We start from the raw sequence: 21,535 nt of genomic DNA, 5'->3' as shown, positions 1-21,535 counted from the left end.
CGTAATAAAATAAAATATATTATAAATCAAATCATAAAGAAAATAATATTAATAATATATTCTTCAAATATTATATCTCAACAAAATAAACTCTGAGCTCAAATGGGAGTGAATTGTGAGATCCCACATTAGTTAGAGAGGGGAAAGAAGCGGTGAGCTTAGACGGTTACAAATAGTATCAGAGCCAGACATCGAGTGTTGTGTCAACGAGGACGCTGGCCTCCAAGGGGGGTGGATTGTGAGATTCTCACATTGGTTGGAGAGAGAAACGAAGAAACGAAGACGTGATGACGAATTAAAACGGACAGTACATGTGATGAGTTTGGGCTATTACATGTATTAATTTATAACATAATATTATATTATTATAAAAATTATAATAACTGATTATATAATTAAAAAAATGAAAAATAAAAAAATGACGTAAAAAATAAAAGGTAATGTACAGTGAAACACGGTTGCTTTGCTTCCGTGGGTGGGGCACAGGGATTGGTTCCCAAGAAGAAAAAAATATAAGGTAATTTAAAATAAATTTAAGGAAGCAAATATAAATATTTAAACAAACCATAATTAGATCCGTCCTTGGAGTGACAAAGTTGGGAAATTCTTGTTTTGTCAAAAAGTAAGTACAATAGCTTTGCACGTTGCCCACATTTTAGATCTGTCAATAGATAAAGTTGTAAATAATTAAATTTGGGGTCCCATTATGAAAATAATTTTTTTAATTATTTTATTTTCCATTGATTTCATGTTTTTATGAGAAATTATTTTATTTATTATATTTGTGTTACTTTAAGCAAATTATTGAACAGTAGATTAGGAACGAAACGACAATTTCGTTGTCTTTACATAATAATTGAGTTTATTTATTTTAATTATTTTTATGAATCCAAAAAGTTTAAATCGGTCAATTCCTCAAATGGGTTTTTTTGGGCTCACCTAATTGAGTGCGACGATTGAAGTAGAAGCGAAATGTGACGATGAGCTACACGACAATGATAACTATTCGAAAAATACCTGAAAAGGGACGGAAAAGAGTGAAAGGAGGTAACAGTTATAAGGATTGACGCATCAAGAGGTAACGATGATAATGATGCATCGAGCAATTATCAATTAATGAAGAGGAGACACAGTAAAACGGGCGAAGAAAGACTAACAACGAAACCCTACAATTTAATATTCACGAGAACTAATCACTAGTATGAGTTAAGATGAGTTGGAAGTCCAAATTTTTTTCAATTAAAATATTCTATTAGACTAAAAATGAAGATAATTTAAAATATACATATGGAAAGATAAGAATAAGACTAAGTCTACGTCTTCCAAAATTAAAATTGTAAAAAAAAAAAAAAAACATCCTATCTTTTAATAAGTAAAATTTTGAAGTAAATATTTTAATTAATAATTCGAGTGATGTTAGATTATAACACAAGTAGATTTATTTATTGAATAGGTAACTAGGTAATTTTTAAGTTAAAAATATTGGTTAATACGAATATTATATTATAAAATAATATTTTAAACATAAAATTATGGATCTCTTGCTCAATTTCATTTCAAAGTAGATCAAGAAATTGACCGATAAAACCAAGGTTAGAACTTTGAGGGTATATTTGTAAATTGACACCCTATCTATGAGATAACAACAAAACGACGACGCAGCACGTGACAATGGTGCCTATCTCATTAACCAAAACTGCCCTTTTGGGTTGCTGAGGGGTCGAAACATGACCAAAGTAAAAAGCTTCATCCACACCATTGGGTCCCACCAAAACCTTATTTATTATTATTATTTTTGTCTCCAAAACTCTTCCTTCATTCCTCTTTTTCAAATGCTTTCGACAACCCGACCCTAAGTACTAAGGTAAAGGAAATAGAACATTTTTCAAGTAAAAATATCGAAAGAAAAAAACATGCAACCCCTCGTCTCGTTCTCCTAAATCTTCCTCACCATGCATCATTTGTATAGAAGTATGCATCTTCCCGTTCAGATCAGGTTTTGCTGTTTATATCTCAAGATTTCATGAGCAAGTTTGTGAATCTCGATAAAAATATACATGAAAATAACGGTCTTAAATAAATAAAGTTTTTAAATGTGAAACCTTACAATTTTCCACCGATAAATATAACATAAAATCAACGAGTCAAAATGATATTATTAAATTAAGATTAAAAATGATACCATATATTAATTTAAATAAATCAACCTTCATTGGCATTATGGGTTATATATTATTAATTTATTAAAAGGAATATTTAGAAAAGCACTTAGGTGTGTATGCTCACCTTTATTCTAATTAGGAACAGTAAAATTAATTCACATAATATTTATTTTTAATATTATCATTTTGATTAGACTAACAATTAAATATTAATATAACAAATTAATTCACCCCCTAATTAAAATTTAATCATATCATATAAAATCTACCTATGTCTAAATCTTAAAAAGGCACTTTATTTTATTTTATTATATTTTAAAAATTAATTAGTTCACAATCTCAACAAATATTTAATTAATTCACTAATTTTTCTTAAAATATTGTAAAGTCGCATTAAAAAAATTATCATAAGTTAAATTATAATTTACTCCTACTACCGTACATAGCTTAATCCACTTTGAACTTGTCACCTTTTTCAAGCACCTAATAATTATATATCCTTCCTCTTAATTAATTACTTAATGAAGGAAACGTAGTACTTTACTTAGCTAATTATAAAGCATATATTAACCATAATAATATTAATTTAACTTAACATTTTTAATTAATATGTTATTTTATTTAATTCTAGATTTATATATTCCCATCCTTCATAATCATGTCTTACAACATTACATTCTTTATTATTTTCATGAATCTATTTTAGATTTCAATTCAATGAGTACACAAATCAAACCAACCCAAACTTATATAAAGTTCATTAAAAAATTATTAATCCACGATTTTAAAATGCATTATATTTCTTTCACCACTTGTGACAGCTCAAATTCACTGCTAACAGACACGGTTTGATTTAACCCATTATGTATCACTGTTGGTCATTATTTTAAAACGCGTAGGTTAGGGAGAGATTTCTGCACTGTTATAAGAAATGCTTCATTTAGATCGTAAAAATATTTTAATCATAATTATAAAAATAATAAAATTATTTTAATCATAACTATAAAATAATAAAATTATTTAAATAATCTCAAACCCTTCTAATATGTGATTATTGTAATTTTCAAGTGACCGTACAGACAGCACTATCCAATACTCCACTATTAATTGCTCCCATAATATATATAATAAGGTTAAAATGTATTTAATTTATAATAAAAAATTAGATAATTATTTTAAATATGCATAAAATATAATGGAGACCAAAAATAAAATAATTTCCATTGAATTAAATGAGTAGGAAAACATTTAAATGTTTTAAAATATAAAATAACGAATTAAAAAAATAAAAAATAAAAGAAAGTCTCTCTCTTTTTATATTTAAATAAAAATTTATTGTTCGTGGGAATCGCTGCATTTGCTTCTTCTTCTTCATCGTCTTCTTCATCATTCTCTCTCTCCTTCTTCAGCTTCGCTTCTTCTTTCCCTTTCTTAATTTTAATTTCACTGTTTAGAAATTATAAGATTTTTCTATTTTTATTATAATTATTAATTTATTTTCCTTCTTTTTAATCTGTTCATGGCGGGCTTAGATTTGGGCTCTGCTTCTAACTTTGTCCATCAACTTCAGCACCGTTCCGTGGATCTCCACTTGCAGCGGCCGCCGGACGGAGACGACGGTCCCGACCAGTTCCACGGCCTTGATGATGAGCACCAACCGAACTCTGGTGGCGAAATCGTGGCCCGGCGGTCGAGAGGTCGACCCCCTGGGTCTAAAAATAAACCGAAACCACCGGTTATTATTACCAGAGAAAGCGCTAACACCCTTCGTGCACACATCTTGGAAGTCAACACCGGTTGCGATGTGTTTGACTCGGTGGCTACTTATGCCCGGAAACGCCAACGGGGGATCTGCATCTTGAGCGGCACCGGCGTCGTCACCAACGTTACTTTACGGCAACCCGCGTCCGGCGGCGCCGTTCTCACGCTTCCCGGAAGGTTCTGATAAATTACAACCGAATTTAATTTAATTTTTTTTAATTGATTATGATTAGGGTTTTATTTGAAAGTTGGTTATTGGGGTTTTTATTTTTAATTTTTAATTTTTAATTTTTGATTTTCAGGTTTGAGATATTGTCTTTGTCGGGATCGTTTTTGCCGCCGCCGGCTCCGCCAGGAGCGACGAGTTTGAGTATCTTCCTTGGCGGTGGACAAGGGCAGATTGTGGGAGGGAATGTTGCTGGCTCTTTGATTGCTTCTGGACCGGTGACTGTTATTGTGTCGTCGTTTACGAATGTTGCGTACGAGAGGCTGCCGTTGGATGAGGAGGAACCGTCCAACGGTGGTGGTGGAGGGAGCCTTAGCAACCCGTTTCCCGACCCGTCGGCGGGGTTGCCGTTCCTTAATCTGCCATTGAACATGCCGGGGAATCAAAATCAGCTGCCGGTGGAGGGATGGAACTCCGGTGGGGGAGCATCTTATTGAGCTTCAAGATTGCCAAAAGAGAAAAAAAAAAAAAAAGGTTAGGGGAATTGATAATAATTTGTTAGATTAATGCTAATTTTATTGTCTTGAAACTTTGGTACAAAAAACCTTTTTTTTTTTTTTTTTTTTTTTTTTTTGTAACTTTCGTTAATTTTCTGATTCCTAAGAGTGTGTTTGATTCGATCTAGCTATAATTTTGACCAATAATCACTTTAATTACAAGAATAATAATTATTATTATTTCAATATAGTTCAAATCCAATTGGTTTTTGAAAATAAAAGCTTTTTTTTTTTGAATTTTTAAAATTTAATAAAAAAAAATGAATTTCAATTCTTTTTATTAGAATTTTCAGTATTCTTTTATTCTACCATTAAAATTGATTTGATTTTGAATATAGTCCTCATTAGTTTTTTTTTTTTTAATTTAATTTAACGGGAATATCGAATGATCTGTTGGATGATGAAAGTCCCACATCGGCTAATTTAGGGAATGATCATGAGTTTATAATCAAGGAATACTCTTTTAATTGGTACGAGGCTTTTTGAAAAAACCCAAATCAAAGCCACAAGAGCTTATGCTCAAAGTGGACAATATCATATCATTGTGGAGAGTCCTGCTCAAAGTGGACAATATCATATCATTGTGGAGAGTCCTGTTCATCTAACTTGATATCAGAGTCATACTCTAAACTTAGTCGTGCCAATAACTTGGTAAATCACTAACATGATCAACATTTGCATTATAACGATGCGATCATATAACGTAACTTTCTATATATTTAGAATATAATCTCTAATTTTATGAATAGTTACATTACTTGACATGCATTTGGATTTTCGTCGCTAAACAATTGAGGAGCGTAAACGTAGTGAACGAAATAAGGAGTGTTATTTTTATTATTATCGTTATCTTTGGTTTGAATCTCTGCAACTATCTTGGTCGTCGTCGTCGTCGTCTCGGATGAAGATTTTTCTTTAGGCTTCTCTTTTTGCTCACTGCTTTCTTTCTTCTTCTCCGGTGGCTTCGATGAATCGACCGCCGTAGTAATGTCGGCGTGTTTCTGCAGCTTCTTCTTCAGATAAGACTTGAACTTCTCTGGTTCTATGGTTCCTTCCATTGTTAGGGTTTGAGCTTTCATGTCTGTTTTCACACCATATATTCCTGCAAATATTCAAATTATTTGTCCTTCAAATGGGGAGGTTTTTGCGTTTTCATCACTTTTTGGGCCGTTTTTATAATTTTAAGAAATATTTTTTTTGTTCGTTAAAATATGATTATGGTCCTCGTATTTTAAATTTATTCTATTTTAGTCGATATACATTCAGAAATTCAATTTTAGTCCCGACTCTTTCATGAATTTAAAAATTAGTCCTACTAATAATTTTTAATAATAATATTTCATATTATTAAATTTATTAAATTACGTTTAAATTAGACAAAAAAAAAAAAAAATTAAAATAGTTTAAAATAATTATTAAATTTGTCTAAACTTATGGATAATTTCATTTTAGTCTTTAAAATTTAAATTATTTTAAATTTGATTATAAAAAAAATTATAAAAGTGAGTAGAATTTATTTTCTAATTTTATAAACGGATCAAAAGACGAAATTTGAGGACTAAGTTGCAATATTTAAAAGTTTAGGGTTCAAATTAAAATAGAGATTTTTTTTTTTTTGAATTTTCTAACTTAAAAATAAAATAAAAAACCTTTATGCTTTAGCAAATTGTTCTTGAGGTCTTTCTCGCATTTGGCGCAGTGCAAGTGAACCTTAGCTGTTATTGTGCGATGGATCTGCCAAGTGGAAAATAATATACTAAATATATTTATGATGTAATAAATATGTAAATAAATATTTAATTAATTATATAAAAAAGTATAAATAATGAAATTATACTCACAAGGCTTGGCTTGGGTTTGTTGTCATTGGGTTTAGGAGTTTCTTTCTCCTTGGGCTTGACTTTGGGAGAAATTAAGTCAACCCTTTTCTTGCTCAACTTCTCTATTTGCTTGTGAATTTTGAGCACATCCAAATTCGAACCTTTCACCCTAATTTCATTTTTCTCCATATCAACTTCAACATTATGAACCCCTAATATGAAATAAAAAAAATGTTAATAATTGAACTTTAAAAAACGTCGAATACATTCTTGAATTTTCAATTTTGTGGTCAATAGATGTTTGATGTATCCAATATATTTTAAGAACTTGATAGTTTAAAATTATATATTTTTAAAGTTTAGAGACCTATAAGATATTAAATTCATATGCCTTGGTTGAAGCACCTAAAAAAAAAATCGAGGGACTAAACTTGTAATTTTTAACCTGAATGAGTTGGAGTTGTTCCATATCGGAGCAGATCGATCAAAGTGGAGAGGGGAGTGGTGATCGTTTTTTGGAGATGAACAAAAAAACGTCTTTTTTTTTTTTTTTTTTTTTTTTTTGTAAGAATTTGCTAGATGAACACGACTCTCTACAATGGTACGATATTGTCCACTTTGAACATAAGCTCTCATAGTTTTACTTTGGGCTTTCTCAAAAAACCTCGTACCAATAGAGATAGTATTCTTTGATTATAAACTCATGATCATTTCCTAATTTCCTAAATTAGCTGATGTGGGACTTTCATTATCGAACATAATTGTGTTTGGTTGGCAAGAAAATGAAGGAAAAACCGAAAGAAATTTGAAACCCATGAAGAAAATAGTGAACTTTACCTTGTGTTCTAAGAAGAGGCCTTTTGATCTCTCTCCAACATTGTTGGCAATGAAGGTTTACTTTGTAAATGGCAGTAATGGCTTCAGCTTTCTCTCCCATTTTTGTACAACAAACTTATGAACAACAAGGATTTATAACAGATGAATTAAGTTTGAATCATTCTGGTTTTTCTTTTCCACACGACATCGTTTTGGTGAGATTTGCTGATGGTTGGTCATCTGCTTGCTTGAAATCTCTTTCATTTTCATCCCAAATTAGTCTTTGTTGTGCCAAATTCGATTAACTCTTTTCCATTCTTGTAGAAAATTGGAGCACACGTAATATTTTTGTGTGTTAAGAATCGGGGACTCTGAGATCCCACATCTGGAGAGGAAACGAAACATTTCTTATAAGGGTATGAAAACCTTTCTCTAGCCGGGCTTGGACAGTTACAAATGGTATCAGAGCCAGACACCCGTTGGGTCCTTAAGGAGGGTGAATTTTGAGATCCTACCTCGGTTGGAGAGGGGAATGAAGCATTCCTTACAGGGTTGTGGAAACCTCTCCCTAAAAGATGGGTTAAGATGCGTTTTAAAATCGATGACGGCGATATGTAAGGGGCCACGGCCGAAGTGGACAATATTTGCTAGCGGAAGCACAACGGGGGTGAATTGTGAGATCCCACATTGGTTGGAGAGGAGAACGAAACATTCCTTGTAAGGAGGCGATATGTAAGGGGCCAAAGCGGACAATATTTGCTGGCGGAAGCACAAAGGGGGTGAATTGTGAGTTCTCACGTTGGTTAGAGAGAGAACGAAACATTCCTTGTAAGGGTATGAAAGTTTCTTGCAGACCATTTTAAAACTATGAGGACGACAATATGTAAAGGGCTTGGGCTATTACAAAGGAGACAATTGAGCTCAATTACATATTCAAGCTTCATACCGAAGTCTTCATATTAATGAAAATATTGTCTCGGGCTTTTATACCCACGATCTTTGTTTTATCTAGTTAATGTGGGATTTCGGCTGATCACTCTCAGAAGACGGAATAATATCTTTAAATACTTTCGATTTCTTGTTATGATCGGTCTCGGGAGGAAGCTCCCGAATTCAATGTTACATTCTATTGTATATATACTACACAACATCTAAAGATGTGGTAGAACTTGTAGAAAAACAAATCAAACACAAAGGTAATTACTTGCAAATGAAAGATGACAAGCTTTTTTGATGGCGTTACAAGAGTTACAGTGTCTTCTTATGAACGGTATGAGGTCCAACCATGTCGACGGTGCCAGGGGCTCCGACCATAGTCACGCCTGGAGCGGTGGCCACCTTGGTGGTGGTGCCGTCGCCAGGAGCCACAAAGATATTGGTGTGAGTATTGGCATGCTTAGCCATTTCTTTCTCAGCCCTCTTTCCAGCTTTGGCAACATGAAGACTCATTGCAGCTTCAGCCTCTCTTGCCAATCTTACCTCATGAGCCACCTCCACTCTTGCCTTTGCTAGCTCCTTCTCTGCCTGCCAACAGAATGTAACATTGTATTCGGTCGAGACCAACACATGTCTTAATCAATCGAGACTGACAGATACCTTAACTACACGGTCCCTCAATCGAGACAGACATATACCTTAACTACACGGTCTCTCAATCGAGACTGACAGATACCTTAACCAGCTGACGTTGACATTCAGATTGAAACTATTCTCTATGATACAAGCAAACTCGACATTATTGAGATTTGTGCATGTGTGTGTGTTTTCTCGAGAGCTCACCTTCTCTTCGGCCTTTGCCTCGGACTTGGCCTTCCGCATGGCGGTGATGTCGTGTAGCTTGTCCCTTACTGCTTGCATCTTCTTGTCTTTGGACTTGTAAAATGGTTTAAAAGCCTTCAAAAGCTTAGAGAGAATGCGAATGATTAAACCCAAGCTCATTGCCATATTTATAGTTCATTTGCATTCGCTCTCTTGGGTGTTTCATTGACAATTGTAGAATGAGCATTAATTCTAGGAAAGATTTGTGGTTCAATTCAACCCCATAGGATCAATTTTTTAACCAATAAAAAGATTTAAGTGAAATTAATTAGCTTTTTATTTCACAATTAATCAAGATCCAATAACCAACATTTTCCCCCTAATGTTTAGGAAACGGTAACTGAATTAGAATCCTGAATCAGTTTGGAAGATTAAAGGAGAAAACTAATTTCCTATGAATTCAATATGAGGTTACCTTCTACTTTTCGTGCAAAATTTGGCAAGGAGGATAGCTCTATGCTAACAGATATTGTTCTCTTTGTATTTTACTTATGGGTTTTCCCTTAAGGTTTTAAAACGCGCATGCGGAGAGGCTTCCACACCTTATAAAGAATGTTTCGTTCTTCTCTCCAACCAATGTGAATCTCACAATCCACCCCTTTGGGGGCCATCCTTATTGGCATACCACCCAGAACTTGGTTATGAATCTATTTGTAACAGCTCAAGCTTAACGCTAGCAGATATGGTTCTCTTTGGACCTTCTTTTTCGAACTGCCTATCCTTATTGACACACCACCCAGAATGATACCATTTGTAACAGCTCAAGCCTACCGCTAGCAGATATTGTCCTCTTTGGACTTTCCCTTCTGGACTTCCCCTCAAGGTCATAAAATGCTTATGCTAGGGAGAGATTTTCACACTCTTATAAGAAACTTCGTTCCCCATTCCAAACAATGTGAGATCTCACGAGCTCTCCCAGGCTGAAGAGGTATTTTGTTTGGTCGAGAAAAGGTTTGCAAGACGCAGTTCCGTTATTTTCATTTGCTCCTGAGCAGCAATCTCAAACTCAACTATGGGTGTATTTGAATATCGTTTCTGCAGCAGACACAATTGTTCTTACTTCAGATAGTGAAAACATCTTGGACAGAATGAAGAAGGATCATTTAGAGTTTTAGACAAATGGAACAAAGCCTTCCAACTAATCAACTAAACTGCTCAGTTCATTTCTAAATGATGGCTGACAAGCATATCTTAAGAATTGCATCTCTGGCCTAAGAAGATGGCAATGGCTTCTCATCATTGAGCTAGGTTTCTTTTCTTTTCGGCTCCTCAATCATAGTAACTCCAAAGTTAAGCATACTTTCCTTAGAACAATTCTATATTGGGTGTATGTGAGTAAGGACAATGTATGCCGAAAGAACTTGTGTTGGTCTGTGGAGATAGTCTTTGTTAAGGATATTTCACATTCCATTGCAGTTTACCATATCTATCGAATTTTATCAGTTTCAGCAAATATTCTCAGTCGAATGAGGTACGTGAATATGTTGCAAGGGAGGCATAAATCCTAGGCATGAATCGTTGTTATAGGTCAACTAGATGATACTAAAACAGACTACAAATACTTGCCAAATTTATGAGCAAGAGCACTGCATGATCTGACCTGAAATCTAGAGCCAGTCACGGTTGCCAGTGCAGTTGACTGTTCCTCCTTACTCAACCTGAGGTCAAGCTCTACGTTCCAGTATTCAATCGCATCATAGAAGAACACTATCTATTCCTAATTCCGTTAAAAAAACTGTAAGCAACCAGCACTAAAAGATAAAATATCAGCCTCGATTGATCACCGACAATGGTACAGAGAGATTAAAGAAGGTGAAAGAATAAAAATGGAGACCTGATTGAACCTGCAGCTTGTTCCAAGGAGGAAAAAGGCGAAGCGGATACCATTTCTCCGGCGAATTCGGAGCTTCCACAGCACGCCTGAAACTCTCCCTCTCCAAAATCGCACTCCGACGCCGTCGTTATTGCTGCCGATCACTAGCTCTTCTCTACCGTCGGTGTATCAACGCTTCACTCAACAGCCGAATCAAGTTTATGTTGAAAATTATTCCAAACATTTTATTTAGTGTTAAATGGGTATATAATTTTTTTTTTTAAAAAGAAAATGTCCATAAATCAATTATTTATTATACACAAAATTAAAATTTCAATTGATAATTTTAGGTATATTTTTTAAATTCAAATATGAAAATTTAGAGCTAAAAAGTTTGAATCCGAAAAAAAAAATGTTTATAAAAACTATTTTGTTTTAAAAATATTAATTTTTAAATATTTTCTTTATTTTTAGAATTGGGCTAATAATTAAATATTTATTTTAAGCACATTTAAAAAAAAATATATTTATTAACTCTCGGTTTTGAATTGGATTTTATTATTATTATTATTATTTTGATAATTATGATTCAGATTTTTGTTTTTTAACACCGCTAGGAGTTGAATTGTTCAACACAATTAAACGACGCCGTTTTGGTGGCGATGACACCCTCTGCGACTCAACTTTATCCGGATTCCCGACTTAGTGTCGTGTACGTTTAAAAGATCAAAACTATATGTCGTTTCAGCACAGCATAGAACGACATGTAGTTTCAATGTCAGCTCTCTTCCACATAACCCACGTTTGGATGAACAGAGACTAAACACAAAGCATTGAAGCGTGCTAGCTGAATCGTAAAGCTATTTGGCTTCCACATTCTAATATCTTTTCGATTTCATTTCGTTGAAGAGAAAATTTCCGAGCCATGGCATCCTTCAATTCTACCGGAGTTGATGAAGATCAGGTTCTTCATTTCTCTCTTTTTATCGTGCTTGTACACATCAAACCATTGCCATTTTTCTGAAGCTTGCAAGATCCTTATCGAAATTTCACAGGATTTTCATTTCATTAGCTTTTAAGTGATGAGAGATTTCTTATGGATTAGGCGATTATTCATCGGCAAATAGCCATTTATCACGATGAAGTTCTTTTCACTTCGGTTGTTTATCTTTGCTCGTTAGCTATAACTGTAAGCAAAGAAGGTTATAGATACTGAAATCATGGTGGTTATTAGCTTAGATTTTCTCTCTGTAAACGTACGGTTTATGTTGAGATGTTGCTGATAATTTTCTTTGCAACAGGTTTTAGTGGAAGAGAAGCGGTCTGTGAGATTATTGACTTTAAACCGAACTAAGCAGTTGAATGCTCTTTCATTCAACATGGTGAGGCTTGCGATTGTGATTTTCTGTTCTACTTGCAGCTTTTTCTGTTGTGTTTTCATTTAGCTAATTTATATGTTTTTTATAGTGCTGCGTAATTGAACTATCCAATGTGTAGCGAACTCTTGCGTGGTTTATATGTTTAAGACAGACAGAATAATGTTATTTCAAGTAATGGCGTGTATTTTGTTCAAGTTTGAGAACATGGTGTTCTCTTTGTTGCTTCCCGCCATGGATTAGCATTAACCGGACTATCTGATGTTTAGGATTGTTGGGAGAGGTGTCCCACATCGGCTAATCAAGAGGTTGATCATGAGTTTATAAGTAAGGAATACATCTCTATTGGTATGGGGTATGTTGGGAAAACCAAAAGTAAAGCCATGAGAGCTTATGCTAAAGTGGACAATATCGTACCATTATAGAAGTTCGTGATTCCTAACATGGTATCAGTGTCATGCCCTTAACTTAGCCACGTCAATAGAATCCTCAAATGTCGAACAAAGAAGTTGTGACCCTCGAAGGTGTAGTTAAAAGTGTCTCAAGTGTCGAATAAACGGTGTACTTTGTTCGAGGGCTCTAGAGAAAAGGAGTCGAGCCTCAATTAAGGGAGGCGGCTCAAGGGCTTCATAGGCCTCAGGGGAGGCTCTATAGTGTACTTTGTTCGAGGGGAGGATTGTTGAGAATTGTTAGGAGAGGTGTCCCACATTGGCTAATTAAGGGGTTGCTCATGGGTTTATAAGTAAGGAATACATCTCCATTGGTACGAGCCTTTTTGGGAAAACCAAAAGTAAATCCATGAGAGTTTATGCTGAAAGTGGAAAATATCGTACGATTATGGAGGTTTGTGATTCCTAACATATGATCCTTGCTGAAATTAGGTTAACGATTAATATTCAATAAGCACCAAACTCTTGTGCTCAAGAACTCTTTCATCTTATTATTTACAAGCATTATGTGTCACGGTGTCAATTTTGACCAGCCTGATGCCTATTGTGGCCTGATACCGTTCTAATTAGTGTTTTTCTTGATCTTTCAATCCAGGTTTCCCGGCTATTGGAACTCTTTGTTTCCTATGATACAGATCCCAGTGTGAAGCTCGTGGTTGTCAGGGTATTTCACTTCTCCATCAAGAATTGCTATATATATATATACATAACATTGAAATGAATAATTTTTTAATTAGTCGAGTATCTTCTATGTGTTAGTAGGGGAAAGGAAGGGCATTTTGTGCTGGGGGTGATGTGTCAGCTGTGGTTCATGACATTAAACAGGGTAAGTTTGCATCTAATTGACGCTCGAGATCGAAATATTTTCATCTTTTTACCTGCTCATTATTTATGGTGTTCACAGTTAGGTAGTCATCTAATCTAGGAGAGCTGTGCAAAATTTAACTTGATAATATGAAAAAGCATTTATATTTAGGTAATCATAATCCTGGTTTATGTGAGTTAGGTGATTGGAGGAAAGGTGCTTATTTCTTCCAGAAAGAGTTCATCTTAAATTATTTGATGGCAACGTTCAGCAAGCCACAGGTAATTTTGGTTGCTCTAAGTTCAGCTCATTTTAGTCTATGATCACTTTTACTTTGTTAAATTTAACTTTCAGTGATTGATTGAATATTCCTAAGGTTTCTCTCCTGAATGGTATTGTCATGGGCGGAGGGGCCGGTGTTTCAATACATGGTAGATTCCGTGTTGCAACGGAGAAATCGGTATACTGAACGCAAGCTCTGAACTTTTTGTCCTTGAATTATTGATCCAATGCCCATGTTTTAGAGTTCATTGAAGATGTGTAGAATGCTTCGAAGATATGTTTTGCTGTTTTCATTATGTCGGATTGGGAATTTAAGGATGTCGAATTATCTTTCCATCCTTGTACTTCTGTACCATTGTTTTAATCATTAGGGAAAGGGAATATATTAATATGACAATTTACTTTCTTCAGGTGTTTGCAATGCCTGAAACTGCTTTAGGACTCTTCCCAGATGTTGGTGCTTCTTATTACTTGTCAAGACTCCCCGGATTTTTTGGTATAACTTATTGTCCTGTATACCCCTTGTGTTCGTATATGTATTTTTTAGTATTGAGTATTAGTTGACATATACCATGGACAATATTTACTAGCCAAATGTGAGATCCCACGTCGGTTGGAGAGAGGAACGAAGCATTGCTTATAAGGATGTGGAAACCTCTCCCTAGCAAATGCATTTTAAAACCGTGAGGCTGACGGTGATACGTAATGAGTCAAAATGGATAATATCTACTAGCAGTGGGTTAGAGTTGTTACAAATAGTATAAGAGCCAGACACCGAATGGTGTGCTAGCGAGGATGATTATGAGATCCCACATTGGTTGGAGAGAGGAACGAAGCATTCCTTATAAGGATGTGAAAACCTCTCCCTAGCAGACGCGTTTTAGAACTGTAAGGCTGACGGCAATACGTAATGGGTCAAAGCGGACAATATCTACTAGCGGTGAGCTTGAGCTCTTACAAATGGTATAAGAGCCAGACACCGAACGGTGTGCCAGCAAGGATGCTGGATCCCTAAGGGAGGTGGATTATAAGATCTCACATCGGTTGGAGAGATGAACGAAACATTCTTTATAAGGACGTGGAAACGTGATCTATTTGTCTATCTGATACTTGTGCTTGGAGGTACTCTATGCATTAAGTCTTATTATTTTGCTAAAACTTTTGCAGGTGAATATGTTGGCCTAACAGGTGCGAGGTTGGATGGTGCTGAAATGCTTGCATGTGGCCTTGCTACTCACTTTGTCGTCTCAGAGGTATATACTACCTCCGAAATTTCTACGATCTCAAATGTTAAATAGCTAAAAGAAAGATATCCCATGCTTAGATGAAGAACAGTTTCACATAAGAAATTATTAGTATTGTATTAAGTTTTTCAACAACATATTTCATAGGTTAAGTGATTGTTCCTTTTTGTTACTCCAATCCATTACCAGAAATTGAAGGACTTAGAGGAAGCACTTTGCAGAGAAGATACAAGTCCGCCATGCAACATTTCAGAAATTATTGATAAGTTCGCCAAAAGACCAATTCTTAAAGAGCAAAGTACATATCACCGGTATGACTTTATCTTTGGCACAAATTATGGGCGATGATTTTAAGGCTTCCTATCAAAAACTCTATTGAGCTGAGTGTTAATATAATGAAATTATCAGTAGTTGTTGAAGTATTAATATAGTTAAATTTACACTAACCTATAAACTTAAGCTTTTGGGTTAATTCAGATTTAGAAGTTCAATTTAAAATCAAATGATTGGTTTTCACAGGTTGGATGTCATTGATAAGTGCTTCTCTCGAAGAACAGTTGAAGACATTTTAGCTGCACTTGTAAGTTGATATGGATAACACAATATCTTCTTTTCATATGCGTTCTTTATGATTTAACTCTCTTATGTTCTTATTTCTCTTGTAGTTCATTGGATATTTTATGATCTGATGCTTTGCTCTTGTAGGAGGAGGAGGCACTGAAAAAGAAAGATGATTGGGTCACTTCAACAATTCAGGCCTTGAAGAAGGCATCACCAACCAGTCTTAAAATCTCTTTGAGATCGGTGTGCAACCATCCTAATAAGTTTTAAACCGTCCCTTTCTTTGATGGACTGTTGCTCTCTATATGAATTTTGATGGCCGACAGTTTTTGTAACAGCCTAAGTCTACTGCTAGCAGATATTGTCTTCTTTGGGCTTCCCCTCAAAGTTTTTAAAACGCGTCTGCTAGGGAGATGTTTCCACACCCTTATAGAGAATGCTTCGTTTTTTCCTCTCTAACCAATGTGGAATCTCACAATCCACCCCCCTTCTGGGCCCAACGTCCTTGTTGACACTCGTTCCCTTCTCCAATTGACGTAGGACCTCCCAATCCACCCCATTCGAGACCCATCGTCCTTACTGGCACACCGCCTTGTGTCCACCCTCCTGCGGGGCTCAGCCTCCTCGCTGGCACATCGCCTTGTGTCTGGCTCTGATACCATTTGTAACAGTTGAAGCCCACCGCTAGCAGATATTGTCCTCTTTGGGTTTTTCCTTTCAGGCTTCTCCTCAAAGTTTTTAAAACGCGTCTGCTAGGCAGAAATTTTCACTAAGAATGTTTTGTTATCTCCCTCCCTCCCTCCCTCCCTCCCTCCCTCCCTCCCTCCCTCCCTCCCTCCCTCCCTCTCTGGTCATTATAGAGGAAGAACTTCAGTCAGGGTCTTAGTCTTTCCAAATTGCTTTAACACAACTACTGTCAATTTCGTGAAAATTTTGAATTATACATCAATGTACTTAATATGATCCCTGTCTGAAATGACAGATCAGAGAAGGCAGACTTCAAGGTATTGGTCAGTGTCTCATTCGTGAGTACAGAATGGTTTGTCATGTCCTGCGAGGGGAAGTCAGCAAAGATTTTGTTGAGGTCTTCCACTGCCTTGGCTTGTTTTATCCCCACAACTTTGACATTTCTATTACTAAAGATCATGATGCCATTTCATAAATGCAGGGTTGTCGAGCTATATTGTTGGATAAAGATCACAACCCAAAGGTACACGTCGAGTGTTTCGTGATTCCCAGATGTACGTTTTTAGAAATCGATACATCCGTTCTCTGATCTCTCTCTCTCGCTCTCTTTTATAGTGGGAACCCTCTAATCTGGGGCTTGTCACTGATGCTATGGTTGAGAGGTACTTCTCTAGGATTGAAGATGAAGACTGGGAAGACCTAAAGCTCCCTGCAAGATCCAACTTGCCTGCTTCAGCCATTTCGAAACTCTAGGTTCCCCGAGTTTGCTACTTACTCGATAAATAATATCTTAGTGCTTGGCTAGTCGTTTAGGTCGGAAATAAGCCTTCCATAACAAGGAATCAGTAGTAGATTTATCGTATTCTACAAGCACTGAACATATGTAAAATAAAGTATTCATGATAAAATTTCAATTTTACACCATGCTACATATGATAACACTGTTCTTTGTTATTTCTTGTAAACCTATTTTCTATTTATACAGTAGAGAAGGAAATACCATTGAAAAGTTTCTGCAGTGCCATATTTAGGTACATACAGGCTTCACCAATAATCTCTGCAAGAACAGACGCCGTCTTTGAAGTGGTGGAAACGGATTCGATCTCTTACCGTTATCTGCCTTCGGTAAATCTTCGAGACGAGTTTTATCATAGTATGACAGTCTGAGCAGACCCTAAGGTTTTTCAGGATAACAATTTTCCTCCCTGGCTTAGATTTCAATAAGCCATAGCATAAAGCTAGTTTTTCACTATGTTGAGAAACTGATTCTTCCTTCTTATTATCATCAATGTTGAGTAATACTTCTGAGATATCTGCAACATAGTCTGCTTGTTTCAGCTTCTCTCTAACTTGTCTAAGCATTGTAAATATTTCAGTTATTTCTGGGTGAGAACAATCTCCAGCCAGAAACGAATGGGTGACGTTATCGATGACAACCGAACTGTAACCAGGTGTTTTCTGAATTCCTTTCTCGTTCATCAATTCTCGAACTTTTTTCACTTCATTCCACATTTGCCTTCTTGCATAAATGTTTGAGAGCAAAATGTAAACTCCATCATTTGTTGGTTCCAGTTCTAGCAGGCATCTCGCAGATTCCTCGCCGAGCTCAAGATCGTTGTATACTCTGCAAGCACCGAGCATAGCGCCCCATATTGCACCATTTGGCTGTAAAGGCATTGCTTGAATAAATTCCCGAGCTTCGACCAGACGTCCCGCTCTGCATAAAAGATCTACCATGCACCCGTAATGCTCCAACTTGGGTCTTATTCCATATAATGCTTCCATTTCATGGAATAGCTTCTTGCCCTCTTGAACTAATCCTGCGTGGCTGCAGGCAGTCAGTACCCCAATGAAAGTTATTTCATCTGGCTGCAAGTCTGTCATTCGCATTAGTCGCAACCGGGTGAGAGCCTCCCTGCCGAGGCCGTGTAGAGCAAGACCGTTCACCAAAGAATTCCAAGAGATCAAATCTCTTTTCGACATGCTATCAAAGATTCTCTTGGCAGCATCTATTTCTCCACACTTTGAGTACATGTCGATCAACGCGTTACTCAAACTAACCGAACAATCCTGTTCGGTCCTAGTAATATAGTCATGAATCCATCTTCCTGTTTCTAAGTCACCCAATTGAGCACATGCCGATACAACGGCTAGAATCGTGACGTCATTTGGACGCACATTCGAGGCGCCAGTCATTTGCTTGAATAACTGCAACGCCTCTGTGCTTCTATTGTTCTTGACATAACCAAAAATCAAAGCCGAGAAGGTATATACATTTCTCTCAGACATATTATCAAACACTTGCCTTGCAGTTTTTAGATCCCCACATTTAGCATACATATCAACCAAAGCACTTCCTAGAACAGCACAAATCTTCATACCCATCTCCTGAATTCGAGAATGCAGCTTCATTCCAACACCCAAATCTTTCAACTCAGCCGAAGCCGATACGAGCGTCGCCATGGTAACTTCATCAGGGCTAAACCCATCTTCCACCATTTTCTCATACAGAACCAAAGCCTCATTAGGACAATGGTTTCTCATATAGCCACTAATCATCGAAGTCCACACCACTTTGTTTCTATGACCCATTTTCTCAAACAAGAACCTCGCAGAGTTCAAATCCCCACAGGAGGCATACATATTTAACAATGTGGTTTCTATGTACAGGTCTGAATCAAGCCTATACTTGACTATCTGGCCATGTAGAACCTTCCCAACTTTGAACTCCAATGAAAGGGCGCAACCTTTTAGCAGAGAAGGAAATGTGAATCTATCAGGAACAATCCTTGACCATTGAAGCATCTCAATGTAACTTCGGAGCGCCCTTCTCGGCATGTCGGAATTCACAAAGCCTCTCAACATGGTATTCCAAGTAAGTATATCCAACTCTCGAGTGTGAGTAAAAACCGAATAAGCATAGGCGACTCCGAGCGAGCCCATTGAGAGGACATGGGCAATGAGCTTGTTGAGTGATGGGGTATGGTGGATGAAGCCTGTAACGACCATTTGTGCATGAAGTTGCTGAAATTCTTTGAGCTCTGTCCATTTTTTGCTGTTCTCTAAGAGGGGAAATGGTTTTTGGTTGAATTTGAGACTGGGTTTTGGAGTGGTGGGTAGGTTCGAACGGATTTTGATGACAAATAATTTTTGGGTCAAAATCATTGGGCTCTGTTTTGGCTTTGAATTTTGTTTGTTTTGGGGTTTTAACAATCTGTTGGCTAAGATAAGGTTGCCATTTGGACCATTCAATTGGGAAAGAGATAAGTGGAGAGCATGAATTGACTAATGGATGAGTTGAGATCCAACTTGTTCATTACTCAAATTTCAACTCATTGTTGATTTAATGTTATGATTAGGTTCACAGATTGCCGACCATTAAGTGATGCAAGTTGGATACTCTAATTTGAACTTTTTTTTTTTTTTTTTTTTTTTTTAAAAAAAAAATTATTGTCATTATTATTATTTTCTTTTTTAGTTTTTATTGTGTTAGGTGATTTTCGATTTGGTCATCTAATTTGATTTGAATGTTCTAGATTATATTAATTTCTCTTTGGAAAAAATTAATAAAAAAATATCTGAATAATGGTCTTCACTAATTTTATAAATATGAGAGGATCCTACCCCACCCAACTACAACTACATGTTCATAATAGATATCTTGGTATTTAATTTATTTTCACGAAACTATATTTGTAAATTTCTTTTTTCTTCGTAGTTCGATTTGAATTTTTGATTTTTTGGTTGAGAATATATCTTTTAATCTGTTGAATTATGTTTATGTTGGTCAGGCTTTTAAGTTATGAGTCGGCGAGTGATATTTTATGGAAACTAGCTTTATAGCTTAAGCCTATTGCTAGCCAATACTATCTTCTTTGGGTTTTTTCTTTCATGCTTTCCTTCAAGGTTTTTAAAACGCGTCTGTTGGAGAGAGGTTTCTACACCCTTGTAAAGAATGTTTCATTCCTCTCTCCAACCGATATGGGATTTCACAATCCATCCTCCTCCTTTGAGGCTCAGCGTTCTCGCTGGCACTCGTTCTTCTCTCCAATCGATGTGAGATCTAACAATCTACTCCCCTTTGAGGCCCAATGTCTCCCCTGGCACACCACCTAGTGTCCACCCCTCTTTGGGCCCAGTGTCTTCGTTGGCACACCGCCCGGTGTCTAGCTCTAATACCATTTGTACCAGTCCAAACCCACGCTAGTAGATTTGTCCTCTTTGGGCGTTCCTTTTCAGGCTTCCCCTCAAGACTTTCAAAACGCATCTACTCGAGAGAGGTTTTCACACTTTTATAAAAAATGTTTTGTTCCCCTCTCCAATCGATGATATCTCATAACTAACTTCCATCATCAAGGGTAGAATTGGGAGTCAAACAACCAGAACTCACAGTTTGGTGAGAAATTTGCAGCCAAACATCGTCAGAAAGACTTTTCTTCTTCCCCTTTTTGGCCCCAAAAATCAAATCAAGAGTCTCTCCCTCTTCCATCTGCAACTAACAGCCAACCTCTCTGTTAAGTAAGGCCAAAGGAAAAGGTAGTTTCAAAGAATAACTGAAGCGACTTATTGTCAAAGGAAGAGGTTAATTCTGTTAGACGAACACGACTCTCCACAATGGTATGATATTGTCCACTTTGAGCATAATCTCTCATGGCTTTGCTTTGGGCTTCCCCAAAAGGCCTCATACCAATGGAGTTAGTATTCTTCACTTATAAACCCATGATCATTCATTAAATTAGTCTATGTGGGACTTCCATCATTCAACACCTCTCCTCAAACAAAGTGCGCCTCCCCTTAATCGAGGCTCAACTCCTTTGGAGTCTTAGTCATTTTGACTGCCTTCGAGGAGGGGCTTGACTCCTTTTCTTTAGGAATTCTTTGTTCGATATTTGAGGATTTGAGGATTTACCAATCTATTGGCACAACTAAGTTTAGGGCATGGCTCTGATACCATGTTAGACGAACACGACTCTCCACAATGGTATGATATTGTCCACTTTGAGCATAATCTCTCATGGCTTTGCTGTGAGTTTCCTCAAAAGGCCTCATACCAATAGAGTTACTATTCCTCACTTATAAACCTTTATGATCATTTCCTAAATTAGTCGATGTGAGACTTCCATCCTCCAACAAATTCATAATTATTTAAGAACAAACCTATGTGGTAATGATCTGGAATAGACACTATTTCAACCTCCATTGAATGTAAGATTTAAAC

General features: G+C 36.3%; 4 protein-coding genes and 1 pseudogene across 8 annotated transcripts; 2 read left to right on the top strand and 3 right to left on the bottom strand.

Annotated features, from left to right (window-relative positions):
* Positions 1 to 3,527: 3,527 nt before the first annotated feature.
* Positions 3,528 to 4,713, top strand: LOC111791583 (AT-hook motif nuclear-localized protein 23-like). Its single transcript, XM_023672974.2, has 2 exons — positions 3,528 to 4,100; positions 4,226 to 4,713. The coding sequence occupies exons 1-2, from the start codon at positions 3,682 to 3,684 to the stop codon at positions 4,584 to 4,586; spliced, it is 780 nt and encodes a 259-aa protein (XP_023528742.2). The 5' UTR covers positions 3,528 to 3,681; the 3' UTR covers positions 4,587 to 4,713.
* Positions 4,714 to 5,345: 632 nt separating this feature from the next.
* LOC111791753 (Heavy metal transport/detoxification superfamily protein) lies at positions 5,346 to 7,405 on the bottom strand. The gene is made up of 4 exons (XM_023673224.2): positions 7,304 to 7,405; positions 6,488 to 6,678; positions 6,296 to 6,380; positions 5,346 to 5,748 (listed from the first exon to the last, which is right to left on the bottom strand). The coding sequence occupies exons 1-4, from the start codon at positions 7,401 to 7,403 to the stop codon at positions 5,396 to 5,398; spliced, it is 729 nt and encodes a 242-aa protein (XP_023528992.2). The 5' UTR covers positions 7,404 to 7,405; the 3' UTR covers positions 5,346 to 5,395.
* A 932-nt stretch (positions 7,406 to 8,337) lies between these two features.
* LOC111789823 (uncharacterized) lies at positions 8,338 to 11,146 on the bottom strand. 5 transcript variants are annotated; one of them, XM_087121925.1, is made up of 4 exons: positions 10,935 to 11,146; positions 10,701 to 10,817; positions 9,062 to 9,175; positions 8,338 to 8,806 (listed from the first exon to the last, which is right to left on the bottom strand). In XM_087121925.1, exons 3-4 carry the CDS (start codon positions 9,137 to 9,139, stop codon positions 8,531 to 8,533), a joined length of 354 nt encoding a protein of 117 aa, XP_086978051.1. In that variant the 5' UTR covers positions 9,140 to 9,175; positions 10,701 to 10,817; positions 10,935 to 11,146; the 3' UTR covers positions 8,338 to 8,530. The 5 variants fall into 5 exon arrangements, with proteins under 5 accessions (XP_086978051.1, XP_086978049.1, XP_086978050.1 ...); XM_087121923.1 differs by having other exon boundaries at positions 9,062 to 10,851; XM_087121924.1 differs by having other exon boundaries at positions 9,062 to 10,835.
* A 551-nt stretch (positions 11,147 to 11,697) lies between these two features.
* On the top strand, positions 11,698 to 17,248 carry LOC111791352 (3-hydroxyisobutyryl-CoA hydrolase 1). Its single transcript, XM_023672646.2, has 14 exons — positions 11,698 to 11,877; positions 12,215 to 12,295; positions 13,334 to 13,402; positions 13,501 to 13,564; positions 13,745 to 13,824; positions 13,920 to 14,003; positions 14,237 to 14,321; positions 14,993 to 15,078; positions 15,259 to 15,380; positions 15,589 to 15,649; positions 15,775 to 15,873; positions 16,613 to 16,714; positions 16,799 to 16,840; positions 16,933 to 17,248. The coding sequence occupies exons 1-14, from the start codon at positions 11,839 to 11,841 to the stop codon at positions 17,068 to 17,070; spliced, it is 1,152 nt and encodes a 383-aa protein (XP_023528414.2). The 5' UTR covers positions 11,698 to 11,838; the 3' UTR covers positions 17,071 to 17,248.
* LOC111791351 (pentatricopeptide repeat-containing protein At1g08070, chloroplastic pseudogene) lies at positions 17,198 to 19,429 on the bottom strand (annotated as a pseudogene).
* Between the last annotated feature and the right edge of the window lie 2,106 nt (positions 19,430 to 21,535).

This window comes from Cucurbita pepo, chromosome 3, assembly GCF_057944985.1.
Source record: "Cucurbita pepo subsp. pepo isolate OVF chromosome 3, ASM5794498v1, whole genome shotgun sequence".
Taxonomy (NCBI): domain Eukaryota; kingdom Viridiplantae; phylum Streptophyta; class Magnoliopsida; order Cucurbitales; family Cucurbitaceae; genus Cucurbita; species Cucurbita pepo.
Note: the sequence above shows the minus strand (reverse complement) of the source record. Positions and strands in the feature narration are given on the sequence as shown.

Excerpts from the sequence above, each read along its gene's own strand:
- LOC111791583 (XM_023672974.2), top strand. The coding sequence starts at position 3,682 with ATGGCGGGCTTAGATTTGGGCTCTGCTTCTAACTTTGTCCATCAACTT. Across the intron at positions 4,101-4,225 it reads GTTCTCACGCTTCCCGGAAG|GTTTGAGATATTGTCTTTGT; the intron begins GTTCTGATAAAT and ends TTTGATTTTCAG.
- LOC111791352 (XM_023672646.2), top strand. The coding sequence starts at position 11,839 with ATGGCATCCTTCAATTCTACCGGAGTTGATGAAGATCAG. Across the intron at positions 13,403-13,500 it reads TGAAGCTCGTGGTTGTCAGG|GGGAAAGGAAGGGCATTTTG; the intron begins GTATTTCACTTC and ends ATGTGTTAGTAG. Across the intron at positions 15,079-15,258 it reads CTCACTTTGTCGTCTCAGAG|AAATTGAAGGACTTAGAGGA; the intron begins GTATATACTACC and ends ATCCATTACCAG.
- LOC111789823 (XM_087121923.1), bottom strand. The coding sequence starts at position 9,226 with ATGGCAATGAGCTTGGGTTTAATCATTCGCATTCTCTCTAAGCTTTTG. Across the intron at positions 8,807-9,061 it reads AGGCAAAGGCCGAAGAGAAG|GCAGAGAAGGAGCTAGCAAA; the intron begins GTGAGCTCTCGA and ends TTCTGTTGGCAG.
- LOC111791753 (XM_023673224.2), bottom strand. The coding sequence starts at position 7,403 with ATGGGAGAGAAAGCTGAAGCCATTACTGCCATTTACAAAGTAAACCTT. Across the intron at positions 6,381-6,487 it reads ACAAACCCAAGCCAAGCCTT|ATCCATCGCACAATAACAGC; the intron begins GTGAGTATAATT and ends TCCACTTGGCAG. Across the intron at positions 5,749-6,295 it reads CAATTTGCTAAAGCATAAAG|GAATATATGGTGTGAAAACA; the intron begins GTTTTTTATTTT and ends GAATATTTGCAG.